Source organism: Nicrophorus vespilloides, unplaced genomic scaffold (assembly GCF_001412225.1).
Source record: "Nicrophorus vespilloides isolate i.1.1-1 unplaced genomic scaffold, Nicve_v1.0, whole genome shotgun sequence".
NCBI classification, from domain to species: Eukaryota; Metazoa; Arthropoda; class Insecta; order Coleoptera; family Silphidae; genus Nicrophorus; species Nicrophorus vespilloides.
In genome coordinates, this window is record NW_017096643.1 from 49,266 (window position 1) to 69,423 (window position 20,158).

At 38.0% G+C, this 20,158-nt stretch overlaps 9 protein-coding genes across 11 annotated transcripts; 5 read left to right on the top strand and 4 right to left on the bottom strand.

Annotated features, from left to right (window-relative positions):
- Positions 1 to 1,040: 1,040 nt before the first annotated feature.
- On the top strand, positions 1,041 to 1,765 carry LOC108557703 (membrane magnesium transporter 1). The gene is made up of 4 exons (XM_017914339.1): positions 1,041 to 1,099; positions 1,165 to 1,303; positions 1,369 to 1,421; positions 1,481 to 1,765. Exons 2-4 carry the CDS (start codon positions 1,222 to 1,224, stop codon positions 1,691 to 1,693), a joined length of 348 nt encoding a protein of 115 aa, XP_017769828.1. The 5' UTR covers positions 1,041 to 1,099; positions 1,165 to 1,221; the 3' UTR covers positions 1,694 to 1,765.
- A 16-nt stretch (positions 1,766 to 1,781) lies between these two features.
- Positions 1,782 to 2,910, bottom strand: LOC108557702 (synaptobrevin homolog YKT6). Its single transcript, XM_017914337.1, has 3 exons — positions 2,581 to 2,910; positions 2,250 to 2,521; positions 1,782 to 2,193 (listed from the first exon to the last, which is right to left on the bottom strand). Exons 1-3 carry the CDS (start codon positions 2,768 to 2,770, stop codon positions 2,056 to 2,058), a joined length of 600 nt encoding a protein of 199 aa, XP_017769826.1. The 5' UTR covers positions 2,771 to 2,910; the 3' UTR covers positions 1,782 to 2,055.
- A 294-nt stretch (positions 2,911 to 3,204) lies between these two features.
- LOC108557697 (tRNA-dihydrouridine(47) synthase [NAD(P)(+)]-like) lies at positions 3,205 to 5,407 on the top strand. Its single transcript, XM_017914332.1, has 6 exons — positions 3,205 to 3,241; positions 3,305 to 3,372; positions 3,433 to 3,740; positions 3,795 to 4,054; positions 4,161 to 4,694; positions 4,752 to 5,407. The coding sequence occupies exons 2-6, from the start codon at positions 3,338 to 3,340 to the stop codon at positions 5,358 to 5,360; spliced, it is 1,746 nt and encodes a 581-aa protein (XP_017769821.1). The 5' UTR covers positions 3,205 to 3,241; positions 3,305 to 3,337; the 3' UTR covers positions 5,361 to 5,407.
- A 307-nt stretch (positions 5,408 to 5,714) lies between these two features.
- LOC108557706 (ER membrane protein complex subunit 4) lies at positions 5,715 to 6,445 on the top strand. Of its 3 annotated transcripts, none has more exons than XM_017914342.1 (3): positions 5,715 to 5,733; positions 5,800 to 5,860; positions 5,920 to 6,445. In XM_017914342.1, the coding sequence occupies exons 2-3, from the start codon at positions 5,805 to 5,807 to the stop codon at positions 6,389 to 6,391; spliced, it is 528 nt and encodes a 175-aa protein (XP_017769831.1). In that variant the 5' UTR covers positions 5,715 to 5,733; positions 5,800 to 5,804; the 3' UTR covers positions 6,392 to 6,445. The 3 variants fall into 3 exon arrangements, with proteins under 3 accessions (XP_017769831.1, XP_017769833.1, XP_017769832.1); XM_017914344.1 differs by having other exon boundaries at positions 5,721 to 5,727; XM_017914343.1 differs by having other exon boundaries at positions 5,722 to 5,742.
- Positions 6,446 to 7,144: 699 nt separating this feature from the next.
- LOC108557728 (GPALPP motifs-containing protein 1) lies at positions 7,145 to 10,117 on the top strand. The gene is made up of 3 exons (XM_017914372.1): positions 7,145 to 7,319; positions 8,605 to 9,853; positions 9,909 to 10,117. Exons 2-3 carry the CDS (start codon positions 8,606 to 8,608, stop codon positions 10,065 to 10,067), a joined length of 1,407 nt encoding a protein of 468 aa, XP_017769861.1. The 5' UTR covers positions 7,145 to 7,319; position 8,605; the 3' UTR covers positions 10,068 to 10,117.
- LOC108557694 (phosphatidate cytidylyltransferase, mitochondrial) lies at positions 7,661 to 8,524 on the top strand. The gene has a single exon (XM_017914328.1). The coding sequence runs from the start codon at positions 7,661 to 7,663 to the stop codon at positions 8,522 to 8,524; it is 864 nt and encodes a 287-aa protein (XP_017769817.1).
- Positions 10,105 to 14,167, bottom strand: LOC108557726 (DNA-directed RNA polymerase III subunit RPC2). Its single transcript, XM_017914371.1, has 7 exons — positions 13,992 to 14,167; positions 13,600 to 13,931; positions 13,255 to 13,543; positions 12,885 to 13,193; positions 12,454 to 12,705; positions 11,575 to 12,394; positions 10,105 to 11,510 (listed from the first exon to the last, which is right to left on the bottom strand). The coding sequence occupies exons 1-7, from the start codon at positions 14,079 to 14,081 to the stop codon at positions 10,189 to 10,191; spliced, it is 3,414 nt and encodes a 1,137-aa protein (XP_017769860.1). The 5' UTR covers positions 14,082 to 14,167; the 3' UTR covers positions 10,105 to 10,188.
- Positions 14,168 to 15,801: 1,634 nt separating this feature from the next.
- On the bottom strand, positions 15,802 to 16,731 carry LOC108557704. Its single transcript, XM_017914340.1, has 3 exons — positions 16,591 to 16,731; positions 16,318 to 16,478; positions 15,802 to 16,254 (listed from the first exon to the last, which is right to left on the bottom strand). Exons 1-3 carry the CDS (start codon positions 16,727 to 16,729, stop codon positions 15,892 to 15,894), a joined length of 663 nt encoding a protein of 220 aa, XP_017769829.1. The 5' UTR covers positions 16,730 to 16,731; the 3' UTR covers positions 15,802 to 15,891.
- A 960-nt stretch (positions 16,732 to 17,691) lies between these two features.
- On the bottom strand, positions 17,692 to 19,393 carry LOC108557705. Its single transcript, XM_017914341.1, has 3 exons — positions 18,626 to 19,393; positions 18,350 to 18,510; positions 17,692 to 18,110 (listed from the first exon to the last, which is right to left on the bottom strand). Exons 1-3 carry the CDS (start codon positions 18,762 to 18,764, stop codon positions 17,748 to 17,750), a joined length of 663 nt encoding a protein of 220 aa, XP_017769830.1. The 5' UTR covers positions 18,765 to 19,393; the 3' UTR covers positions 17,692 to 17,747.
- Between the last annotated feature and the right edge of the window lie 765 nt (positions 19,394 to 20,158).

Sequence of the window (20,158 nt, forward strand, 5' to 3'; positions counted from 1 at the left end):
CATGAAAGTATTATGGCTATGACAACATTGGTTATATTAATTCTGTCGTGAAATATTGGTCATGCGCTCATTCCGTAGATTATATAATAAATTTATAATTATTTATATATTTAAGTTTTATCATTTCTGTTCTGTTTCTTCCACTCCGAAGGAGTGGAAGTATGCAACTTAGCTCGCACGACGGGGTTCATGTAGCCATATTAAATAATTAATAAGATTAAAGACAAAACATATATTAACTCTTCACGAACCGGGACCCGGCGATTCTTTTCACAATGTGGAAGGTCTCGGATAGGTAGGTCAAATATTATGTGAATTGTTATAAAGGTACCAGTAGCAATAAATAAATATGTCACAAAAAGTTAAGATATACAAAATATCCAACAAACCGATAAAAATAATTAAATATATAAAAATTCAAATAAACAACTTACATCACATATTCAAACAACACAACCTGATTTTTCTATAAACTTTAAAATTACTCTGTAGATATTGCCTTCTTCCATTCTTAGCAATACTTCTATTGAGGTTGGGAGATTTACATTATTTGCTATCAATTCCTTCAACAGTATACTATTATTTGGGCATTCAAAAAATATATGATTTGTAGTGGCTATCATACCGCAAACACAGTCTGGAGATTCCAAAAGATTCATACGGAACAATTGAGCAGCCGATCTGTCATGTCCAGATCGCAATCTACTCAAAGTTTTATCATTTATTTATTGGAATTTAAATCAATATTCGTTTTTCGGTGGCAATCAAATTCCCGACTGGATCAAAATCCTGACTATATCAAAAATGTCTTCAATAACATTTTTAAATTATTCCACTCCTTTTCAGACTGGAAGAAACAGAGAAGAAGAAGCAGGCGCACAAATCGCACTCGTTATTCGAAACGTCGCTCGTTAAGCGAGTCATTTTTCGTACAATTCATTTTTCTCGTTAAGCGAGGTTCCACTGTATTCTATTTTGTCGCTGTTTTGTTCTCTTGTATGACGTTCTGTTTTAACCTGTCCTGATATATCACATTCTGTTCTGGTGAGTTCTGTTTGGTCCGGTCACCAATAAATGGTAAACTTTTGATAAACACATCGTAAGAAACCAACTTCGCTGCGGTAAATATTGACAGGTTACTTTAAATTTCATGGTTTATTCTAGCCTACTAGTCATTAAGATTTATTTATTTATTACGTTAATTGATTGAGAGGTTGTACGATGCCGGCCACACTTTTCCATAGATTCGTGCTGATCATTGGATTCCTATCCCTATTCCATGCAGCCTATTCAGCAGCTCAACGTAAGTCTCATACATCATTAATATATATTATTGTTTTGATTATAACCAACAAATATATCTTGCAGATAGATCCTTCCTGAGGATCAATGAGCAGACTTTTACTCATCTACCTTTGGATGTAAGCCCATAGGATTAAACATATATGATTCACTATTATTGAGAACATTTATTTCACAGATCATATTCCAATCAGTGGGTAGTCTGTTTGCTGTTATGTACGGAGTGATGCATATTGCTGGTGACTTCAAAGAGATCAAAGCCTCTGCAGACTTAGAGAACAAGACATGGGAGACCTACAGGAATGTCCCATCCTTCTACACATTCAACCACAGAGGCAGAACATTCTCACCATTCTATATACACTCTCAGCATTCAGACGAATCTGAGTGATATTTGTAATAAAGTCATAACTACAAATTAGTACATAATATTAAATTTATTATTACATCTTGTCAAACACAATTAAAGCCTTTCTTTTATTTTAATATAATTAAAAAAAAAACATCACTTGATACACTGAAGTTAATAGTAATTTTTGAAGAATTTGGAATGCATCATTTCTGGTTCTCTATGGTTCATTTTTTTTTTTTCATTTTTATATATAGTATATAGTAATACACATATAATAACAAACACTTATTGTCTCTTAAAATACAAACATCAAAAACAATAAAGCTGGTTACAATTTGAACAACACCCAGATCAGAGCAAGAGAACTTTGGCTATAATAAATTAAATTAGAACAAAATGGATTAACCAAATGTGCAACAACTGTTTGTCTTTCTAGCAGTTTTGTAGAAACCTTTTGCATGTAGACTTAGACCCTCAGATTTCGTCACAAGATCATCCAACTTCTCGCCGCGTTCCAGCACTGCTTCAATTGTATTATGCTGTGAACAAAACATGACATAATAAGTTTTAATTAAATGGATTTCTGATTACATACCAATATAATCTTGGTCTCATCCAGATCTTCCTGTATTTTAGTTAAGGCATCAGCCTCTCTAGGATTCTGATATTTAGCTAAATAGACATTAAGCTGATTAAACTCAATATCTTTCTCCTGCAGATTGGGCCAGCTATGTGGTTGATACTTAGCTGCAAATTCATCTAAGAACTTTGTTATCAGTGTGTGGGCCACTCGAGATGGGTACTCCTGATCACAGATCACAACTCCAGCCAGACCATCTCCACGAACATATACATGACACAAGTATTCTAAAATAGAGTTGCCTATAAATAAATATATTGATCATACTAAGAATTTAATATATTACCTCCTTCCTTGACTGACTGCCTGGAAGCTGCCTGTGTCCTCTCAACTATAGTCTTTGACACAAACCCCATAAACTCCTGTATTGAACCCCTCTGGAAATAGCTGAAGCTCTGGACATCGTACGCAGATTTTAACCACACAGCACCCGCATCCGTTTTATGCAGCACACTTAAAGCGAAGATCTTGACCATCTTTTACACCGCAATTGATTTATTTTTGTACCAAAATAAATTAATTTCTCTGCTGAAAACTGTAAAAGCTGTAAACTGGTAAAAGATAGAAATAATTTGTTTAGTGAAAAGAAACGTCAAATTTAGAGTGCAGATGTTACCAACACTTCAACCTAAAAGAAACAACAAAGTTGAATTCGTTTAATACACAGATTAATCCAATCTAATTATTATCTACTCATAACTGCATTATTTAAAACTATTATTAAAGATTTAATTCACTAATATTTAAATTTTATTTATCTTTACACACTATTGGTATTTCTGGTATAAACTAACTTAGACAAACCACCATCTTCGCTTTATTTATAAGCGTGGTATCTACTGTTTTTAAATCTTTAAATTAAAATAATTATTTAGCAATTTAATAACAATGCTGAAATTTCAATAAAAGTGATTCATAATAGAAATATTATCATATTGCAGTTTTAGGTAAGTGAATATACTGCGTAGATTAAAAAGAAACTACATAGATCAAATGCAATATTTTTGTAGGTTATAAACGTGCATTTTAGATACCTTTCTAACATGTCCCAAATTGGTGTTTGCAAAATTAAGGAGCAGTAAGTGCTAATTACTCTAATATTTGATTTCCTGTAGTAATATGCTCATTTTTCAAATAGGTTTGTGGTGACAGACCATGAGAGGACTTTGGATTTGAATCATGTCTCAGCTAAAGATATTGAGAAGATTACAGGTGTTGAGTGTGATGAGCCTGATGCCAAGAAACCTAAACTGGAAGAGGGTAAGAAGTTGAAGGGACAAAACAAGGCACGCAAGAATTTTGCACAATACAATCCCAGTGAAGCGCTGTGCTCGAAAATCACGCGAATCACAGAAGATGAAGAGTTCCCAGAAACATGTCAATTTGAAAAGTGCAAATTCTTGCATAAAGTTGAAGATTATTTGAAAACTAAACCAAATGATATTGGTAAATACAGTGACTCTGTAATATCTGCACAATATTAATGATTGTTGTATTTAGGTGATGATTGCTACAACTTTGAGACATTTGGACAATGCAATTTTGGTATAACTTGCAGGTTTGCCAAAAAGCATGTAACAGTTGAAGGAAAGAATAAAATTGATAGGGGAAAAATGGAAGCAGTTAAAAAAGATGAGCAGGTGCTGAATGTGTTGCATAGTGAGAAGAGGTTTAGTCTGCAGAGGAAAAAGTATGATTTCCATTTGGCAGATAAGATGATTAAACATGTAGATGGACTGAGGAAAGAGGAGAAGGAAAAGGTGATTATTTTTTATAAACTTATTTAGCATGCTATTTTTACACAAAATAGCATGCTAAAATTTATTTATTTTTTTAATTACTGCAATGGTTCCTAAACTTTTTTAGAAAGTTGATGAGAAAAGTGTGCAGACATCAGGAGCTGTAACTGATGAGGATATTGTGAAGCTGCTAAAAAGAGAAAAAAAGAAGATCGATTTCAAAGACAAACTATTCCTGTCCCCTTTGACAACAGTGGGAAATTTGCCGTTTAGAAGAATCTGCAAGGAGTATGGTGCGGATATTACGTGCGGAGAGATGGCGATGTGCTCGAAACTGTTGCAAGGCACAACACACGAATGGGCTCTCGTGAAGAGGCACCACACCGAAGATGTCTTTGGGGTTCAGCTGTGCGGCAACAATCCGCACATCTTCGCCAAATGCGCTCAATTGTTAGATACTGAGATCAATGTCGATTTCATTGACATCAATCTCGGATGTCCAATTGATATGGTTTATCGCGAAGGATCGGGTTCCGGATTGATGAGGCGGCAGAATGTTCTGGAGACCTGCATTCGTAGCATGACGAATCTGATGTCCATACCTTTAACTGTGAAAACACGTACCGGTATTTACAATAACACCAATATCGCGCACACCTTGGTATTTATATTTTAAATTGTTTAAAAAACATATATCATTCTTAATTTATGTATATAGATACCAAAATTGAGAGATTGGGGCGCGAGTTTGGTAACAGTACACGGCAGGTCGAGGGAGCAAAGATACACGAGAAGTTCCGATTGGGAGTACATCAGGGAATGCGCACAGGTCGCATCTCCCCTACCAATAATTGGTAACGGTGACATCTTGAGCTACGAAGACTACGCGAGAGCACGGGAATCGTGTCCGGAACTGTACGGTGTGATGATTGGAAGAGGAGCACTAATCAAACCTTGGATCTTTACCGAGATCAAGGAACAAAAGCTGTACGATATCTCCAGCTCGGAACGGTTCGACATCCTGAAAAAGTTTACCAACTACGGCTTGGAGAACTGGGGATCCGACAATAAGGGCGTGGAGAACACGCGCAGATTCCTGTTGGAATGGCTCTCGTTCCTCTACAGATATATACCAATCGGTCTGTTGGAGTCGCCTCCGCAGAAGATTAATGAGCGACCTCCGTACTACAAAGGACGAAACGATCTGGAGACGTTGATGGCTTCTCCTTCAGCATCAGATTGGATTAAGATCAGCGAGATGCTTCTTGGTCCTGTCCCCGATACATTCACTTTTCTACCCAAACATAAAGCAAATGCTTATCGCTGAAACAATTTTATAATAAATACAATAAAAATATCCTTGTTATGTACATTGCTTCTGCTATTTTAATGGGATTATATGCATAACAATAATAGATTTCACGACAGAATTACCGTAAATTGTAAAGAGTATAGTCTGGTAGCACCGTAGCAATCGACTCGTAATCTATGGCTATGGTGCTACAGAAAATTGAAAAGCTTTACCAATTTTTTCAGACTAATAAATAGCACCCACTTTTTATTTAGTAGTGAATTCAAACATATTACATAGCTAAGATCTTTCTGAAAATAAACAAAAAGCAGCTAATATTTATTTTTTTTTGAACATTGGCATCAATGAAAATTAAACGTCAAAGTAATAGGTGAAGTTGGTTGTAGCAGTCGTAGCAGTGAGAAAGAAGTTTATAGTCATAAATTGATTAATTATAATCAAATAATTTTGATAGGTAAAATGAGTAGCAACAAGAACATGAGTCGCCGCATGAAATGGAGCTTGGAGTCATCAAAGTTTGTATTGACAAATCCAATTTTACATTGACCATCTGACATTGTATTTGTTTATTCAGGAGCAATCGGGTAGCTATCAGTGGTGGAGACTTGGCCTGTCCCCCAGCCTACAGCACATCCAGCTCAATTTCAAACAGCGAAGTGACCAAAAAAACTGACACCAGTCACCTGATCAAGAAGAAGTCATGGGAATTAGCTCTGGCCCCACTGAAGCAAGTCCCAATGAACCTATTCATCATGTACATGGCTGGAAATTCCATATCAATATTCCCCATAATGATGGTTGGAATGTTGTGCATGAGGCCCATTCAGGCTCTCTTCTCCATCAATAGCACCTTCAAATTAGTTGAAGATTCCAGTGCTGCTGCCCAAAAACTAGTCTATCTTCTGGGAAATTTTATCAACATTGGTCTAGCACTGTACAAGTGTCAGAGCATGGGTCTTTTACCAACACATTCCAGTGATTGGCTCGCTTTCGTTGAGCCACAAACGCGTCAAGAGTATCTAGGAGGTGGTATAATGCTATCATAGAAATTTGAGATTATGGAATTTATTTAATAATAAAATAGTAATTTACATATGGAATATTCATTCCTTTTTATGCTTGTCAGCAAAATCCTTTATCTTTTCAAATAGAGCTGCAGGGTCGTCGACTCTGGGAACCTAAAATAAACGAATGCTTTAAACAAAAGCGATTTGCAGCTTACTATGGATCAAACTTACATCATAGTTTTGACTCAAATAAAGTCCTGCATAGATGCCAATCAAGAAACTGAACTGTGAACGAGAGGAAAGTATAAGTTTAATTATAACTATGTACGGCCTCGATGGATTCTTTACCATTCCGCGGAACATTTTTGCCAATTTTTGCTCTCTCAATTGAATATCCAATTAAATATATTTTTTACTATATTTCAATAATGGCAATGCTGATTGTCAATGTCAGTGGTGTTGCCAACAGAGCAATAATTAATATATACCACAGAGGTTCCCAAACATTTTTAGACATTAAAAAAAAATAACAAATGATATTAAATATTTAGGCTTTAATATGAGTATAATCAAATTTGTAGTCGTTGTCAAATGACTGTAAAATGTTGTTAAAGTTGTAAAAAAAATACTGGTAAAAGCTTCAAATTTTATCATATAAATCAAAAACTAGCAAAGTAATATAGTATATATATTATAATTTAAAATAAAGATAAAGCTAAACGTCTATGTAAAGTAAAGTAACACATAACACATTTCAAAAAGTTTGAGTGTCGCGGAGAACTTATCTATTAAAAGTGCAAAGCTGCAAAGTTTATGTTGAACAACATAAACTAAGGCCTGTTTTGCTTTCGGTTGTATTACTTATTTATGAACTTGCTGTTGAAAATCATTCAAATCAGGAATAGAGTTTTCTTTTTACTCTCTTCGTATGTTGCGGTTGCGGCAGTGTAATTTTTGACATTGACAGGTATGTTTATAAAATTTTCGTTCCCTTGTTACAAAATAGGAAAATTCGTATTTTGCTATCAATATTATAATTGTTTGTATGATAATGATTGATGTGAACGTTAGCAGTAGTTAATTGTTATTAGTTGTGGTTAATTATTGTACAACGTAAAGACCTCCACACTGTGTTTCTATATCTTTTGGGTAGTCTTCATTGGAGGTTAAGTCATGGCAACAACTAGGACGCTAATAATCCCCCCGATTTATTCGCGGCTGCTATCAAAATTCCCTCAGAACTTCTCTTTTTGCTTTGCCTATGGTTCTGGGGTGAAGAAGCAGCTTACCAATGTTAAACAGTCCAACATGATTGATATGGTTTACTGTGTGGATAATCCAAAGAAGTGGCACGAGGGTAATATGAAAGGGAACTCTTCACATTACAGTGGATTGAAGTATTTAGGGCCAAAGTTCATTGCCAGTTTCCAGGAGAATTCTGGAGCTAGAGTTTACTTTAACACTTTGGTACCAATGGAAGGGGTTGTTATTAAGTATGGTGTAATATCTTCTAAAGATCTGATTACAGATCTATTGGAGTGGTCTGATCTATACATTGCTGGTAGGCTGCATAAACCAGTAGAGATTATCAAGAAAACAACAAGCTCTGAATTGCAGACTGCTCTGCAACTTAACTTACAGTCTGCTGTGCATGCAGCTCTCCTAATATTACCAGAAACATTCTCTGAATATGAGTTTTACCATACCATTTGTAATTTGAGTTATGCAGGAGATTTCCGCATGACCTTTGGGGAGAACAAGAATAAGGTGGAACATATTGTGAAGCCTCAAATTGATGGTTTCAGGAATCTTTACAGACCTTTCTTAAAGAGTTTAACTGATTACGTTGATTTTCCTGTCTTGACAGAGGGCGGCGGTTTGTGTTCTCAGGACACTTGTCCACTGGCAAAGTTGCACCATTTAAACCAGTTGCCAAGGTGGCCGCAGAAAGCTTTGACCCGGTTTTGGAATCGAGGGAATTTTAAGCAGGATACTGAAGATGTTCTCAGAGGGATTGCATATGACCCAGATTGCAGTGCTGTGGTTGAGCAGTGCATCAATGAGATTGTGTGGAAGTCTTCAATCAGGCAAAGCTTAAAGGGTTTACTGACAGCTGGCATATTCAAAAGTGTGAAATATAGTGGACAGAAGATTGTTAAAATGTTGAAATAATTGTTAGTGTAGTTGTAGGATAAATAAATAAATAAATACTTGTTTACAATTGTTATAGTTCGTTTTCATTTTCTTTACAGGATGCATCAGTTTTCTGATTCCGAGTCGTCGGATTCTGAAGACGGTATTCGCTTCAAAACTGATAGCACAAGGAACAAGCAGACCAATCGGAGCCGCCGTCGCGATAATAAATACGAGGAGGCGGAATCTTCGAAGAGGCGACATCGCGAAACTGATAACAACAGAGATTTGTCGCGTTCGTATAAGAGAAGCAGTCGCAGAAGTCCGGACGGTGGCACCAGAAGGAGTCGTCGACGGAGGTCACGCGATACCCGTCGTCACCATAGGCGAAGATCGCGCTCAAGGAGCTCCAAGAGGGAGGAGCCTAAAATCAAACACTGTGATGCGATCTCTTCGTCCGACGATGAGGATATACTGAATCGGAGAGAAGAGGAGATCTTAAGTAGAAAGGTGGACGAAGAGGAGAAAGAGCAGGAGCAGCCGGAGAAAGAGAAGGTTTCGAATGAACTTGAAGTAGAGGAGTTTGAAGTGAGTAATACGGACATCGAGTATAACAAAGATGTTGATAGCGAAGAAGGGAAAACGTTTATTGGAGATGCGGAGGAAGGAATTTGTGGACCGGCTCTGCCGCCCTCGATGTGCGGTCCGCTGCTTCCGCCACATTTGAGAGTCAATAAAATCACCGAGGATACACCAAAATGCATAGGTCCAACTTTGCCACCGCATTTGCGAAAGAAACTCGAAGAGGACACAGTAAACGAAACACCAATTACTGAAATTGAGGGAAAACTAGAGCATGAAGAAGGTGAATTGGAAGCTGATGTTGCCATTACAGGCGACAAAAACGATGAGGATGATGACGACGATGATGGATGTTATGGTCCACTGCCACCCGATCTTACGTCCAATTCGCTTGCCCATCGGGCACTCGAAGAAAGAGCTCTTCAAATGAAGCTGGATCAGTTGAATGGTGGCCAGGAGGAAGTGAACGGTAGGGAGGAGTGGATGATAGAATTGCCTAGCGCAGTGGCCAAATACGGTTTGGGTCCTAGACAATTCAAAGCCAGAGCCGGACCCGATCTCACTGACCGTTCCTCCTGGACGGATACACCACAAAACAAGCGCTCGGATATGAAGGACGGAGCGGCAGTAAACGATGACCTCAAGCAGGAAGCGGAATTGGCGCAAGTACGAAAACGCGATCAGGAACAGGAGGACATGATACGAAAACACAAGAAGCAAAAAAAGAAGGAAAAGGAGAAGAGTTTATTGGAGCAGCACCAGGACAAAATCAAAAAAAGGAAAAAGGTATGCAATAAAGAAACATTCCTGTCTGTCTTTTGTATTTATAATGAATTTGCAGAAAGAACGGGAGGATGGTAGTGCCAATGTGCGGAGGCCTTTTAATAGGGACATCGATTTAAAAGTGAACCACTTTGACGAGGCTCAGAAGAAGGCTATCATGAAAAAAGCCCAATTGCTGGATGACAGATTTTCCAAAGGACAGTCCAAATTTTTATAACAAATTGTGATTTTTAAAACAATAAAGTAATTTAGCCTTTTATTATTAAACAGACCAATCAATAATATTAGTATTATGTAGAAAACGAATCTGAAAATGTCTCCTCATTATGTAATCTATTTTATTTGCAGTAGTGATTCAGAGTGAGTCTGGCCGTGATGTTCATGGCTTGGAGCTCGGTGAGCAGAAGCTTGCATGCGTATGGCATTGTGATTGTCGATACTTGTCCAGAGCTTTTGCAACTGTTGCACCACCCGCAGTAGCCCAACCTCCCGCACTGGTTGCACACGTCCACCTCGCAGATATCACTGGACACCATCAAACGTTCGACCAGCATCATACTAGCTCCGTATCCTATTAGACAATCCCGTTCCATTTCGCCTAAACGCAGGCCGCCGTCCTTGCTTCGACCTTCCGTCGGTTGTCTGGTCAGAACGGCCCTGGGTCCTCTAGCTCTGGCGTGCATTTTGTCTTGTACCATGTGCTTCAATTTCTGGTAGTAAACTGGTCCTGAATAAATGTAAGCTTCCAGTGGTTCACCAGTTATGCCTGAGGTGAAGAAGTCCTTCCCTTGGTAATTGAACCCGTGTTTGGAGAGTTCTTCGCTAACGTCTGCGACCTTAGATCCACCGAATGCAGTTCCGTAATGGAACTTACCTTCCAGCAATCCCGCCTTTCCTGACAGCAGCTCGATAAGTTTACCGACCGTCATACGGGATGGATATCCGTGCGGGTTCATGATTATATCCGGACAAATGCCATACTCGTTGAACGGCATGTCCTCTTGCTCGACAACCAAACCAACGACACCTTTCTGTCCATGTCTGGAACTGAACTTATCACCGATCTCCGGTCGCCTCGTCTGTCTCAACAGTATCTTGATCAGTCCAGATTCCTCCTCGTTAGTCGATACCATCACTTTCTCCACGTAACTTGATTCGGGATTCTTGTAGACTATGGGCGCATCGCGAAATTCTATGCTGCTGGTGGCTCCTCCCGGCGCCGCTCCGGGAACAGCAGAAATTACGGGAATCGAACGATTCACAATCGTCTGTTTGTTAAGGACCTGTTCTCCCGGCCCTACGATACCGTCGGCGTCCAGCACTCCATGCTTCCATATAGGTTTGCTGTTTTGGGTGTCTATGAGGGGACCTTGGATTCTGTCGAACGTTTGATTCGCGTATCGCTTTAACAGACACTTTGACGTTTTGTAGACGAGGCAACGGCCGAAACCGCGATCTAACGAAGCCTTGTTTATGATGAGAGCGTCCTCAATATCATAACCGCTATAGCTCATCACCGCGATCGTTGCATTCTGACCAGCGGGAAGCTTATCGAAATTTGTTAGCTCTATTGTTTTGGTCTTCACCATCGGCGCTTGAGGATACACAAGATTGTACATAAGGGTGTCCATGCGATTCTTCTGATTGTAACCGATAGTTCCTGAAAAGGACGAACTGTTGTATTATCAGATCGGAATTAATAAGTAAGTAATGCAAAAACGTACCCATTGCCTGTTTACCCATGGCACATTGGTATGTATTTCTTGGAGATTGATTGTGATGTGGATATGGAACGAGCCCGGCACATACACCCAACAAAGTGAATGTGGATATTTCCAAATGTGTCGTCTCTCGCGTGATGTCGCGCTCGTAGCATGCTATATAGCTGTCGTTCTCCTCATTCACGTCCAGGAATTCGATCAATCCATCGTGCAGGAAATCCTCAAAACTCCTGATACCCTTCTCCAACTCGACAATGTGCTCCTTTGACACAGATGGAATTCCATTGATGACTATTATATATGGTCTGCAGAGGCGACCTCCGTCCGAACTTATATACACACACCTATGAAGATGGTTCGGGTATATCGAGCAATACCCCGAGATGTAACCACTCCTCCTCATCAATCTGAACATGCTGATTAATCTACGATAGTGCCTAATTGCACCTATTATGTTGCCATTGAGGAACACCAAATATACACCGTCCGAATTTATGAACTCTCCGCCGACCGTGTTGATCTCCAGCACGCCCGTGTTATTCGCCAGACGGACCAACGGGTTTTCATCTCCTTCGGTTGTGATGTGCGTCATAAGGGCTAAATTTTTGACAAGACCGCATGCCTCGCCTTCGGGTGTGTCGCTCGGACACAGCATTCCCCATTGACTGGGCTGCAGTGATCTCGGTCCCGAAACCTTTCTAGTCTTCTCGAATTGCGAGTTAACACGCGTCATCATCCCCAATGCGGAAATGTAACTTAACCGAGACAGCACCTGCGTCACGCCGTGTCTCTCCATTCTGAACCTCTTGATTGTCCAGTTTCCCTGCAAACAATTAAAAATACATCAGTTCATATACATTCACGCACGTACTCTGATATTACCGTTGCAATGGCAAACACCAGGCAGTTGGTGATGAGATCGGATTTCATGTACTTGACGACGTCGAATTGCGTGGCTCGAATCTTCGGAATCGTCTTTTCGGCGATAGTCTTCAAGTCGAAATTAAATCTCTTGAACACATCCTCGAACATCAGCGACAACAGAGACCCGGCCAATTCCAAACGCTTGTTACCGTAGTAATCCTTGTCGTCCAAAAACTTGCTATCCGATTGCGCCTCGATAACTCTCTTCAACTACAATAAATATATATATTATATTTACATACACACACTCATTAAATGCATTTGGCTAGCTAAATGAGCCTAAGCTCACATATATGTCACCCCCTTATAACAACTACCACTGTAACTGTATTAGCAATATAATAAAGCATTTTTGAAATTGAAATTTTAAATGCATTTCTAATACATACCATCAATGCCAAGTATACGGCTTTCATCTTATAGTTGTACTCAACAACGGGAACGTGAGATAAAATAGTTGATGTCAAAGCCTCACGGGCCTCCTCTAAAGGTGTCTTCACTTTTGTTGTAACAAATCGTTTCGGTACTAGCTTAGTACCGAGATACTTGAGAGCCGCCTCTTGAGTGTAAATTTTTAATGTGTGACACTCCTCCAAAGTGGGCGTTATTTTCCGCAAATCTTTGATACCAACCATCGTGCTGATCTCTTGGTCGCTGATTACGCCCATAGCTTTGAAAACAATAGATATGGGAATGGGCTGAAAGGAATAATGCAAGAATTAATGCATCTCTTCATAGACGTATTAGAATCTAGCTCACATCGATAAAACTGTTATGTCCCAGGTAATATTTGTTTGCTTTAACGAACACGATCGTCCTGGTTTTCTTTTCGTGCGTCGAACTGGTAACCTGACATTGAACTCCATACTTGCCCTCTTCCAAAATCAATCTGTTCCTGGAAAGCTGCTCTTGAATCAAGATCACCTTCTCTTGTCCCTTCACCACAAAATATCCCCCAGGATCTAAAGGACACTCATTCATCTTGGCCAACTCATACTCTGATTTGTTTGTGAGCACACAATTGGATGATCTCAACATAATTGGCATGCTGCAGAATAAGAGAATTGAATTATTTATAATATTAAGAATTTTGTATATGTATACCGTCCAATAAGTAATCCTGTCCTAGAAACACGTTGACTTCCTCTCATGTACTCTATATCCACTGTAATTGGAGCAGAGTAGGTCATGTCTCTTAGCCTACATTCATGTGGTGTGGTCGGTTTGCTGATATTGAAACCCTCATCAACATCAGGTGATCCAACATATACATTGGTATACTTAATATAAAATAAGGGGTCTGCATCGCACACCACTTTGTCATTGGCCTCAACAATCTTTTTTATTTCAACATTAATGAAATAATTAAATGAATCTATGTGCTGCTTCACAAGACCCTTGATTTTCAGGAAAGCTGGAACAAGTTTCCATTTCTCCTACAAACATAATAGATTAGTGTTGTTCCTTTTAATTATTACTAATAATGATAAATTTACTTCAATTTCCTTTATGGGTTTCGTAAAATCCGACGAATTACCAAAATGTGTCTCCACGAATTGCTGGTCCATACCAGAGTATTCCCCCATTCTTAAATTACAAGATCAAAACATTTGAATGAAAAAAAACAACACCAAACAACAACCACACTACACACAGCAACCAAATAAAACCAAATTGCTTTAGAGGTTATAGTATATATATATATATATCCATATATGCATATGTCGCGAATATCCTCATGTTGACATATTTAGATCTACTTGTTGCCGATGGTTGCCGAAGAAGTAGTTCAATTCTTTAATTTGGAAAGAAGGTTGGCATTACTTTCAAAATAAAATGCCTGAAATTGTTACACTATTATTTCTATTTTTGTGTATCAAACTATAAACCTCTGAAAGCTAAAGCCTATTGCGGTCTCCGCTAATATGTAAGCTATGTAATATTTATAATATTAATAAAGTTTATTAAATTCTACCTGAAATTGTTTATTGGTATGGTATGCAACCTTTTCTCGTCACAACAAAGTTCTTTCTAGAAATACGCAAAATATATAGATATTTATTTGATACAAAAATTTCACAATAAATATTATACAGTGGAACCTCGTTTAACGAGCATAATCCGTTCCAAAATTTCCGAATGTTTTCTCGTGTATAATTAAACAATTTTTACCATCCAAACTAATGTAATATACGATAATGCGTTCCATGCCGGAAAAAAAGTATAACTTGGACTCGCTTTGTAATGATTTTGCTTTTCATGTCTATGGTTATTTTTATTCTTTGGCTTATTATTCGGAGACATATAAGTGTTATTAGATTTTGCACAAAAAAAAAATCACAAAGAACATGTCCGAACACAAGTTTGGAAATATGTGAAATCACAAATAACTAAGACGCAACTAGATTGACTAATAACACCAGGACTGTTTTACCAATCACATGCGTTGAAGTGAATTTACGCCTGACTCCATTTGTTTATATTATTTGTATTGATCCGGGGTCTTGGTCTCTTTATACTTTTAATATTTTTTTTTTATAAAAAAGCATTCACAGTTTGTTTATATATTATAATAACGGTTGGACACAATACATTTTTGTTTTCTTTTACAGCAAACACAAATTATATTGGAACCTTGCTTAACGAGTTTAATCCGTTCCAAAATTTCCGGATTACCGAAGTTCTTGGTCAGTTTTCTCACATGAATATGTCGAAAATGGAAGTAGTGTTAGGATGGTGTTGTCGGAAATGTGATGATATTCTTTCTTAACGGAAATCCAGAAAAATGTAATGAAACTTCGGCAAAGTGAGTTTTAACGTCCCATCATTACTTAATTTCTATAAATTCCTCTTGAATTGAACCTTTGAAAAATAATTTAGTTAGAATATTGTCTTATTTGATTCTATTCAAGGACTGCGGTAAGGTATTTGAGGACAGAATTATGCTCGCCAAAAAATTAACAAATACTTCAAAAGAAATTAAAAATTATGTTCTCAAATACATTACGCATCTTGTACTGATATAGCTTATATAAAAATTAGATTTATTCATTAATATTTTTATTAATTTGATCTATTTCTATGCGTTTTAATGACCGTTCTCTTTGAAATTGTAATATAAAAATTGGCTTGTGGCTTCTATATGAGTTGTTTAAACTATTCACGCTATTAAGATCAATGTTGATCGTCGTATCACGTTCATTTCAAAATTTAGAAAAAATTTAGAATGAATGAATAAATAATTCAAAAACGATATTTAAATTAAACGTATATTTGTTTACAAAATAAGTTACAAAGTCAGTCGTGTTAGGAATAAAAAAAAAAGAGATAGATGAAGGTTCTAAGAAGATGATTTTCAGAGCGTCATGGACGTTGCACTTTTTCTTTTCCTTTTGTTCACACTCTCAATTCTGGATTGGTGTAACGCACGTACTTGATGAGATCCTCGTTTTCTTCACAGACGAAGGGCTTGCGATGATGGCAGGCTACATCGTGCCAGTTGACTCCATCGTTGTAGAACTGGTTGAGGACGGCCAGACAATTCTCGGTAGCGCCACCTTGTTGCGCTTCCCTGTTATCAGGTTGCGATTTACCGATACCACCGTTCTCAGACCAATCATTTTGATTACGAGCGGTTGTAGGTGCTAATTTCTGCAGAACCGCGGTCCAGAACCATCCGTTCACGGACAGAGGTTGTAGATCGGCGCGATCGCAGCCCTTGAAGTCGCACAGACGACCAGAAGTCCAGATGTATTTGACCTAATTAAATTTATGTGTCAAAGATGCAAAAAATAAATAAAATAAAATTTTGAAATAAATTACCTTATCCTGCACAAGCCTCTGCTTGATCCATTCGTTTTCGGCGCTCGTCTCTAACGAAACCAGATCCATACACCTCTGTCTGCAATAATTTCTACCACCCAACCAGTTCTCCTCAACACCCTTCAAAGTTGGTTCCCTCCAGCTGAACATGTATCCTTTACCTACAAATATTAGTTTTAGTCTGTATTCATTTATATAGAATTACATTTATGTTCACGATTTTTTTCTATTAGAAAATTATAATTTGTAAAAATAAAAATAAATTGAGCTTACCATCGGGTGTACGTTCGTGGATGACTCTTTGCGCACAAAGGGACGGTACAGGTGGTTCAAGAACGCGACCACTCGGAAATTGGGCGCTCACGATGCCCACGAAGACAAAAAATGCTACTAGTGTCGTTTCTGCTTTCATTTTGAAAGTTGATCGAAGTATGACCGCTAAAGACCAATATCGTCCACTACTTATAGTACAGGTAAAACATGAGGTGGGGAGTTGAAAATGTGGTGGTAGTTACTGGTAAACGCCTATTGAAGAGGCACATTTTTCAGGTATTTTCCATCTACCATTCCCCCACCGAGAAACCATCATTATCGAATGATTGCATAGTCATTAAATTAAGTACGTGCAAAAAAAAACAATCAATATCAAATAACCATTTAAAGATTTGATGTTGCTTCAAACATATATGTAATATGGTAATAATAACTTTAAATCAAATTGAAAACAGAATAAATAAATATTATATCAGGAATATTGGCGATTCACACTGAATTACATAAAAATGACAACATGTGAATGTAGTAAATTTAGAATTATTAACAGAATGTCGATAAAGTTTTTATTATCATTATTATGGCCTGTATTTATAACCAAATGATGCACTACATCAGCCCTCTATCAATTAAGTTATACACTTTGTCAATAATACAAAATGATAATTACTTAGAGCAGGGTTTCCCAAAATTTTCCTGCTACAGAACACTTCGCAAATCCTGAAATTTTCGCGTAACACCTTGTTTATTTTGTAGGATATTATTTACTTAGTAATGATTACATTCCAGGTTTTCACGGAACACCTATTAACTACCTTCCACTGAAAACCAGTGTTCCGTAGAACATAATTTGGGAAACTGGCTTCGAGAGTTGAGAAGCTACTCAAGCATGAAGAGCGATCTTTTGAAATTCAAAGTGCAAATGATTTTCAGCGTTCCTAGAGAAAGCTTTCATTCAAAATCGAAAGTATATAATTTCGTTTTGGGTAATAATTATTGAAACACATTACGGATTATTTTTAATATATATTTTTTTTATTTATTTATATATTTATTTTGTACAACTCGTAAAAGAATGAAAGAATAAATTATAATGTCAGTCGGTTAGGAAACGAGAAGAAGAGAGAGAGAGAGGAGAGAGTGGACATGGTTTGTCTTTACACTCGCAACTCTGGATTGGTGTAGCGCACGTACTTGAGGAGATCCTCGTTCTCCTCGCAGACGAAGGGCTTGCGGTGATGGCAGGCTACGTCGTGCCAGTTGACTCCATCGTTGTAGAACTGATTGAGGACGGCCAGACAATTCTCGGTAGCGCCCCCTTGCTGTGCTTCCCTGTTATCAGGTTGAGGTTTACCGATACCGCCCTTCTCGGACCAATCGTTTTGGTGGCGAGCGGTTGTCGGTGCCAATTTCTGCAGAACTGCCGTCCAGAACCATCCGTTGACGGAGAGGGGTTGAAGATCGGCGCGATCGCAGCCCTTGAAGTCACACAGACGACCCGAAGTCCAGATGTATTTGACCTAATGGAAACGTACAAATTATTATCTATTTTAATTGAATGTGGGTAAATGGAATTCGTTTCATGTTATTTTATAATTGAGTACGTGAACGGGTTTTTTGAAATTGCTCGAGTGGCGCAAGATGTTTGATTATTTCGTTTGCGAAAAATGTTGCGTATTCTTTTGTCCGATAATGCAATGTAATTTATGTTTTACTTTTCACTTGATGAGTGATTGAGGAATTGTCAATTATTTCGTACCTTCTCTTGAACTAGCCTCTGCTTGATCCATTCGTTCTCGGCGCTCGTCTCCAGCGAAATTAGATCCATGCACCTCTGTCTGCAGTAATTTCTACCACCCAACCAATCCTCCTCAACACCTTTCAGGCTCGGTTCCCTCCAGCTGAACATGTATCCTTTACCTATACGGAGAAAGAAATTGAAATATGAAAAAATTAAATACACAACTCTAAATATCAAATTAATTGCAGATTTACAATTTGATTGAAATACATTTAATTAAGATATAATGCTTACCATCGGGGAACCGTTCGTGGATGACCCTTTGGGCGCACAGAGCCGGCACCGGGGGTTCCAGGATGCGGCCACCGGGGAATTGGGCGCTGACGATGCCCACCAAGAGGACGGCGAAGGCGAGAGTAGTTGCTGCTTTCATGGCGACAGTTCGTTCAAGTCTGACTCCTGAAGAATATTTTCAGGTGCATTTATAGTGCCTGGTGGGGTGGAGGGAAGCGCCGGTGCAAAAGTAGTAGTAGTAGCCGAGTCATAAAGTTGAAAAGGTGTATTCTTCAGGTAATTACTCCTCTACCCCACTGCACCACGCAAAATCGTACGTCCGAGCGTTTCGAATGACCTTGAACTCGCACTGCATTTCTACGGACGATGAAGAAAACAACGAAATATATATCCACCCACGACCTACTTGTGCAGTTCCTCCTTTTTATTGTAACTCTCTTCGACACGAGATTCCGTAACGCTTCTGTTTTTTTTGTTTATTTATTTTCTTCGGCTTTTACTTTTGTCTTGCTCTTTTAACAATACCAGCCACTCCGATGAAGATGATGATGACGCCGATAGTAGTGATATGTCGTTCTTCTGCGTAGGCGCTTTCTCTCATAGAATTTCGTCCGTACAATTGTAAACAAATCCACTTTCTTTGACCTTGTCTCCTCGGGTGGATCTTCGTCGCAGTCGCCGGATCCCATTCAAGAAGATCCACTCTGCTTTGTTCCCATGAATATCCACAATCTTGTTCTTATTATAAAAACAACGGTGCAATTTCCCATCAACTGCAATTATTTTACAAAAAAAAACAAATAGTTAGAATCAAATAAATACAAAACTATTTTCTTTTCTTTGAAAATTTCTATTTTATTGTCTACTTTTCTTTTTTTCTATCAGTTTTGGGGAAACCCGTACCGTAAATATGCAGGTACCAAAAATGCGTAGATAACTAATTTTCGCAATAATAATTATTGAATATTTAAACAAAATATTAAAAAATGCTGCAAATTGTTACGTTTATAGCAAACTAGAATATTTAAGCTATTCTATATTTTGTGTCAAATCTGTTTGACATCTGCTTTATTATACGTCCCAAATTTCTCTCGTTACGTTTTCAACAAATGTTCAATAGAACGTGATCGCCGAGACTAACTAACTCATTCAACCAGATAGGTGATATTTATATTGACGACGGATGTCTAAACATCAAGAAATTCAAATCATCTCGATATTATAACACCATGGAAACTGCGTTCATCAATATGTATGATATTTAAATGCGACTTTTGAAGCCTTCGGTGTAACCTAATTTCTTTGACGTATGTTACGTCAATTCGGACGATAACTTTAACGCGTCAAATATAAATGCTGGTAAAAAGTTGAATATGATAAAATTAAATAAAATGTTAATATATCAAGCAATGGAACGCTCCAAAAAGCAGTGTTTCCACATTCTAGTGATTTTCTCAAAAACTATAATAGATAGAGTTGATCCAAAAGATGAATATGAAAGCTGGATAGTTGGGAAATGTAGCATGCATTTAG

What these genes read in the sequence shown, in the direction of transcription:
- LOC108557703 (XM_017914339.1), top strand. Translation starts at nt 1,222, where the DNA reads ATGCCGGCCACACTTTTCCATAGATTCGTGCTGATCATTGGATTCCTA. An exon ending in AGCCTATTCAGCAGCTCAAC is followed by an intron (nt 1,304 to 1,368) that starts GTAAGTCTCATA and finishes TATATCTTGCAG; the next exon opens with ATAGATCCTTCCTGAGGATC. An exon ending in TTACTCATCTACCTTTGGAT is followed by an intron (nt 1,422 to 1,480) that starts GTAAGCCCATAG and finishes TTTATTTCACAG; the next exon opens with ATCATATTCCAATCAGTGGG.
- LOC108557702 (XM_017914337.1), bottom strand. Translation starts at nt 2,770, where the DNA reads ATGGTCAAGATCTTCGCTTTAAGTGTGCTGCATAAAACGGATGCGGGT. An exon ending in GCAGTCAGTCAAGGAAGGAG is followed by an intron (nt 2,522 to 2,580) that starts GTAATATATTAA and finishes ACTCTATTTTAG; the next exon opens with AATACTTGTGTCATGTATAT. An exon ending in ATGAGACCAAGATTATATTG is followed by an intron (nt 2,194 to 2,249) that starts GTATGTAATCAG and finishes TTTTGTTCACAG; the next exon opens with CATAATACAATTGAAGCAGT.
- LOC108557697 (XM_017914332.1), top strand. Translation starts at nt 3,338, where the DNA reads ATGTCCCAAATTGGTGTTTGCAAAATTAAGGAGCA. An exon ending in GTTTGCAAAATTAAGGAGCA is followed by an intron (nt 3,373 to 3,432) that starts GTAAGTGCTAAT and finishes TTTTTCAAATAG; the next exon opens with GTTTGTGGTGACAGACCATG. An exon ending in CCAATATCGCGCACACCTTG is followed by an intron (nt 4,695 to 4,751) that starts GTATTTATATTT and finishes TTATGTATATAG; the next exon opens with ATACCAAAATTGAGAGATTG.
- LOC108557706 (XM_017914342.1), top strand. Translation starts at nt 5,805, where the DNA reads ATGAGTAGCAACAAGAACATGAGTCGCCGCATGAAATGGAGCTTGGAG. An exon ending in TGGAGCTTGGAGTCATCAAA is followed by an intron (nt 5,861 to 5,919) that starts GTTTGTATTGAC and finishes TTGTTTATTCAG; the next exon opens with GAGCAATCGGGTAGCTATCA.
- LOC108557694 (XM_017914328.1), top strand. Translation starts at nt 7,661, where the DNA reads ATGATTGATATGGTTTACTGTGTGGATAATCCAAAGAAGTGGCACGAG.
- LOC108557728 (XM_017914372.1), top strand. Translation starts at nt 8,606, where the DNA reads ATGCATCAGTTTTCTGATTCCGAGTCGTCGGATTCTGAAGACGGTATT. An exon ending in AAATCAAAAAAAGGAAAAAG is followed by an intron (nt 9,854 to 9,908) that starts GTATGCAATAAA and finishes ATGAATTTGCAG; the next exon opens with AAAGAACGGGAGGATGGTAG.
- LOC108557726 (XM_017914371.1), bottom strand. Translation starts at nt 14,081, where the DNA reads ATGGGGGAATACTCTGGTATGGACCAGCAATTCGTGGAGACACATTTT. An exon ending in ACAGGATTACTTATTGGACG is followed by an intron (nt 13,544 to 13,599) that starts GTATACATATAC and finishes CTTATTCTGCAG; the next exon opens with CATGCCAATTATGTTGAGAT. An exon ending in GACATAACAGTTTTATCGAT is followed by an intron (nt 13,194 to 13,254) that starts GTGAGCTAGATT and finishes TATTCCTTTCAG; the next exon opens with CCCATTCCCATATCTATTGT.
- LOC108557704 (XM_017914340.1), bottom strand. Translation starts at nt 16,729, where the DNA reads ATGAAAGCAGAAACGACACTAGTAGCATTTTTTGTCTTCGTGGGCATC. An exon ending in CCACGAACGTACACCCGATG is followed by an intron (nt 16,479 to 16,590) that starts GTAAGCTCAATT and finishes TAATATTTGTAG; the next exon opens with GTAAAGGATACATGTTCAGC. An exon ending in AGAGGCTTGTGCAGGATAAG is followed by an intron (nt 16,255 to 16,317) that starts GTAATTTATTTC and finishes AAATTTAATTAG; the next exon opens with GTCAAATACATCTGGACTTC.
- LOC108557705 (XM_017914341.1), bottom strand. Translation starts at nt 18,764, where the DNA reads ATGAAAGCAGCAACTACTCTCGCCTTCGCCGTCCTCTTGGTGGGCATC. An exon ending in CCACGAACGGTTCCCCGATG is followed by an intron (nt 18,511 to 18,625) that starts GTAAGCATTATA and finishes TTCTCCGTATAG; the next exon opens with GTAAAGGATACATGTTCAGC. An exon ending in AGAGGCTAGTTCAAGAGAAG is followed by an intron (nt 18,111 to 18,349) that starts GTACGAAATAAT and finishes CGTTTCCATTAG; the next exon opens with GTCAAATACATCTGGACTTC.